This window comes from Macrobrachium rosenbergii, chromosome 19, assembly GCF_040412425.1.
Source record: "Macrobrachium rosenbergii isolate ZJJX-2024 chromosome 19, ASM4041242v1, whole genome shotgun sequence".
Classification (NCBI taxonomy): domain Eukaryota; kingdom Metazoa; phylum Arthropoda; class Malacostraca; order Decapoda; family Palaemonidae; genus Macrobrachium; species Macrobrachium rosenbergii.
In genome coordinates, this window is record NC_089759.1 from 6,176,191 (window position 1) to 6,181,534 (window position 5,344).

At 35.8% G+C, this 5,344-nt stretch overlaps 1 protein-coding gene across 1 annotated transcript; it reads left to right on the top strand.

Annotated features, from left to right (window-relative positions):
* The first annotated feature begins 369 nt into the window (after positions 1-369).
* On the top strand, positions 370-4,253 carry LOC136848587 (serine/threonine-protein phosphatase PGAM5, mitochondrial-like). The gene is made up of 3 exons (XM_067120933.1): positions 370-601; positions 1,297-1,430; positions 3,784-4,253. Exons 1-3 carry the CDS (start codon positions 461-463, stop codon positions 3,932-3,934), a joined length of 426 nt encoding a protein of 141 aa, XP_066977034.1. The 5' UTR covers positions 370-460; the 3' UTR covers positions 3,935-4,253.
* Positions 4,254-5,344: the final 1,091 nt, after the last annotated feature.

Consider the following 5,344-nt stretch of genomic DNA (forward strand, 5'->3'; position numbering starts at 1 on the left):
TCTCTAACCCACCACCAATGGTGTCAATCAGCTATATATATGTAACTACCAGGAAGTTAGATATTTAAAAATGGTATTTTCATTATAAAATAAGTTTTTAAATATACTTACCTGGTAGTTACATATATAAAAGGTCCCTCCCTCCTCCCCTCTGAGAACAGGGGCATGGAATTTCTGAGGACAATTGGGAATGGTTCTAGTTACCTGGTAGAGGGCGCTCAGGTATGGCCACCTGACCATCTATCGGCGATTGCCGCGAATTTTGAATTTCTGCCGTGCGCACGACGAATCGGCGGGATAAAGCTATATATATGTAACTACCAGGTAAGTATATTTAAAAACTTATTTTATAATGAAAATACCATTCAGACTTTTACTTTCAGGGAGGGAGCAGGCAGCCTTAACAGGTGAACGTCTCAAAACGCTTGGATTCCCATATACAAAACTTGTTTTTTCCACAATGACCCGAGCAACAGAAACAGCAAGAATTATTCTGGAAAAGTTGGGCGAAACAAAAGAAATTGATCACTGTGATTTGTTACGGGAGGGTGCGCCGATTCCTCCAGAACCACCTATAGGAAGCTGGAAGCCAGAAGTGCACGTATGTCGGTTGCCGTTTCAAGTTTTTGTTGATGTAGTTTGGCCCGTAATGGGTTCTTTGATATGATATTTTCAGTTTGGTCTTGGTATATTGCAGATTTGGTTTATACTCCAGAGTATGTTATTTCAATATTCTTGAGTGTACTTCAGTCAGGTTAATTTGTAAGATAAAGTATTGTCTATTACTATTTAATGCTGTAGAATTTCAGTTTACTTTCATGATTCTCAGGGATACAGTGTTGATTGGAATCTCAAAAATATGAATATTAATGAATATTTTTGAAATGAACCTTACCTCTCCATTATATAGCTTTCACTTCTGCACCAGTGGTAGTTAAAGCTATATAATGGAGAGGTAAGTATTTAAAAAATAAATCTTAAATTAAGTATTTATATTAAAGATGGAATGCTGCAGTAAACATTTTGAATGACAAGAGAAATAGATGATGAATGATGTGGGCACGAATAGATTGGAAAGTTGACAGAAACTAGTTAAGAATACCAGGATGCTATTAAAGAGCAATGAATCTGAGAGTTGAATTGATACTTTTCAAAGTTACCAAGTGCTACGACTGAATCTCAGATATGAAAGATTTGATAGTCACGTAAAATGTTACAGTATTTTCATGCTATTGTTTCCTAGTTGTAATTTGCCATCTGATATGATATGTAATCACCTTTACATGCATTCCTCAGAAGTTTTTCACTGACGGGGCACGCATAGAAGCAGCCTTTAGAAAATATGTTCACCGTGCTCCGTATACCCAGGAGAAAGATAGCTACGAAATTTTTGTCTGTCATGCAAATGTTATTAGATATATTGTTTGCAGGTAAGTTTTCATTTTTTTTTTTTACTCAGATCCCAATGTAGTTTTCATTGTTGTAGGGTGATGGATAATCTTAAAAAGACATAAAAGGGAAGTAAGAATAAAATGTATTACAAGCCAAACAGCTTTTAGGTAGCCATAAAATCTCTTGTAGTATTATACAGTATTTAAATATGCAGTAAATGAGTGGGAAAGGTTAAAGGCCTAATTAAGGATCTGTACTGTGTACAGTATTGCTTATGTACGAGACCTTGTGCTGGAACTTTGAACTAGTTCGAGTATCAGGATCTTGTGTCTCATGTACAGCAATGTGAAATACTACAAACTCTCCTTTAATGTTTTTCTCATGTACTTATGTGACTCCATCTTTTTCTTTGAGCTTTTGTTCTTCTCCATTTTTTCTTATACTGTATCATATTGTATACAGTGTATATAGTTTGTATATGAGTGTTGCATTACAAAGAACTGTTCAAGTATTTCTCATAAATTCTTTAGTGTGAGAATCTTGAACTAAAAGAGGAGGTAAGAGATGTAATTTCACACTACAGTGTCCACTCTGTTTCAAATCGGGCATCGTGGAAGCACTGTATAACCTGAGTACATGATAGTGGAATGACATAACGAAAGAAAATTAATTGCCATTAATAGGATTACTAAAAGTCCTTTAGATCTCCCTCTCAGTTCTTGCTGCAGTTTCTTTTGCTTTTTACTTTAAATCCAGTTACTTTAGTCTTCTCCCTTATGTGTTCAGCCTTCTGAACTTTACTGTTGTGTGAATTGGTTGTCTCATTTAGCTACTTCATAATCTAGAGTAATCACAAACCCAGAGGCAGAGCAAAATAGATCATATGGTACACCCATCCAGTCTCAAACTGTTAAATGAGATGTGAACAAAATTTCATGATGTTTTATAAACTTTTATCATCAAAGTCTTTATATTTGACTTGTTTGAGGGAAAACATTATCATTAGAGTACCTTATCAGTACAAGAGTTATGTTGTCAGTGGACTTTCCTCAGCATTTGTCAGTTTTTGAGAGTGATTCTCACCTCTTGGCCAACTGAAATGTAAAGTTATACGAGGGAACATTGGAATCATTGTACATTACATTGGTTGCAGTAGACATGTCGTAAGGGAGTTTCCTTTCCTGTTATTCAGTTTATTCTGTGCCTTTAGAAAAGACATCCTCCCATCCATAAAAGTACTTTGTTCCGATGGGAATACGAACCTGTGCTTTCCTCGGCGCAGAGCATGCTGCAGCTGTCATTGACTTTACTAGAAAACAAAAGCCGATTGGGTAGGCCTACGAGTCACTCGTGACCTGAACTGGGTTAGCTCTCATTTTGTTCTCAGCTGTCTTAGCTTGTGGTTCGTCACTGCATTTGCCTCGCTTTAGTTGAGATTAGCCAGAAAAGTACCATTTACATATATTATGTTTGAGGAAAGTAACTTTTTATCTCTTTTCCACTCCTTTTGAAAGTCTTTTGAATTTTTTTTTTTTAAACTCTGCAACCATTTGTTTGGTCTGCAGTGGCTTGGGCATGAGATGCAATGCATTGGTGCATTATTGATTATGGGTGTGGTTTCGTGAATATGAAATGAAATATTGATTTACTATACAGTCATAATCTGTTGACCAAGGGTGTAAAGTTATGTAAATTTCTATCAGTAATTTTTTTAAGTAAAAAATATATAGTCGGTGACTTTCAGTGGATGCTATTACGTATTTGTAGATATATTACGAATGATTATGTGTGACTGTCCAAGTTTCAACCAACAAAATGTTAGGACTAGGAAATAATTCCCTTAGGAAAGTTTGGTCTGAATCATTAGTTTATTCAATCATTAGATTTTGAAAAGTCAGTTTGTGACAAAAATATAGTTTTATGTAGATAAAAGCAAACCTTTTTGTATAGTCCTTTAAAATATAAGAATTTTTTATTTATTTAATGTTGAATCAACCTGGTAACGTTCCTGTAGAAGGGGTGCTACCTTAATTATGTATTGTGCAGCAAATTGTAAGCAGTACAGTACTAAAGGTCTTTTGCCACATCCCTTCTGGCCTAGCTACATTACTTTATGTCCTTTTGACCTGCACTTTGAAAGTCAAGGATATAAGGTTTCTCCTGAATGCTATGTAATATTATTATAGTACCCTTATTATAATACTGCCTTTTTTTTTCCATGAAATTGAAGTACTGTATAGTATAGTAATCTTTGTAATTTCATTTTGCACTTGTCAGTCTTTTATTAATGAATACCCATCCAGAATCTCGACTTTGTTGTGTGCATCATGTACGGTAGCCCACCACTGAAAACTAGCAACTCTCATTATTTCTTCTCTGTTACTCTTACAGAGCTCTTCAGTTACCCCCGGAAGCATGGTTAAGAATGACTCTACACAATGGCAGCATGACACACATTGTTATCCGGCCTGATGGCAGAGTTGGTCTTTGGCACCTTGGAGAATGTGGATACATGCCCCCAGAGAAGCTGTCTAGGACTTAAAATTTGTGTTGATTAGTTCTGTTGAAAAGTATGCTTTTAGGGCTATAAGTTATATTGGGATTCAGAAGTTTTGTTTTTACAATAAATAAATAAATAGGGTCCATTTATAGATTGTATAACAATAATGATATTTACATGTACTACATTTTTAGATGATTATTAATCCTTGCTTTTTCTTGCAATATGTATGATTTTAATGGACTTGTTTGTTTTTATTTTTTTCTCCACTTGTGTTTTATGGAATTATATTCTGCCTCAAACATTATTTCAAAGAAAGTCTACAAATTTATGTTTTTATTAATAAACTTGGTATATTTGTTGATGTGTTTTACTTTTGACCATTTAACTACCTTTGATTTATTGAAAATGTTTGCACCCTGCCCATGTTCTGAAAGGCTTTTAAATGAACTTCTTCACCATCTCCCATATAATTATTATTGCTTTTAAATCAGATTTTAAATTTTGTAAAGACATGAATGAGTCTTCATTGTCTTATGTTGTGTGCTCTTTCAACCTGAATATCCATCTGGTCTAGGTCTGCATCCTTTCTCCATGATTTTGTGGCCTTCCTACCGCTCTTTGTCCTGTGACTTACATATCTTTTACTTTTCTGACTAACTTTTCCTCTTCTCATCTCTACACTTGCCCAAACCATCTCTGTCTTTGAGATCTTGACCCCTTTACCAGCTTCTTGGTTTCACATTCTATCACCTTCCTGGTTTTATTATGAATATATGATGACAATGTGGCATACTGAGAGGAAGAGGTAATTTCTTGCTATTATCAAAGAACTCGTGCGCCAATTGCTGTCTGGGAGTAGCTTGTAAAGGGTAACCACTTGCAGTGTGCCCCTCGACACTAGTTTGCCCTAAAAGTTGTCAGTGTTCTTTTGTTGCTAGTCATATTGCTCTCTACCATTTACATTTTTTTAGCAATCTTTGACCTCTTTCCATCAAGATGGCCATCTTCTAATGTTATTTTTCCCAATTTTCACCTTTTATGAACAACCATGCCAGTAAAGAACCTCTCCATAGGGGGTAGTGCCTTCAGTGCTCCTTGTGCGGTGCACTGTAGGCATTACTTAAGGTTCTTTGCAACATCCCTTGGGCCCCTAGCAGCAACTCCTTGTACTGTACTCCCATTCATATTCTTCCATCTTACTTTCCACCCTCTCTGACAAATGTTTCATACTGCAACTGCTGGTTTTTTCCTCCTGTTACATTTTTCAAACCTTCTAACTGTCGATTTCCGTTTCAGTGCTGAATGACCACCTAGGTCCCAGTGCTTGGCCTTTGACCTAAATTCTATCTATTCTCTGTGACTTACTGGTCTGGTTAAACTGCTGTTACAGAACTATGTAGTTGGCCTCCTTTCTGTCTATCAAGGTGGTGAATATCCAAAAACGATTCT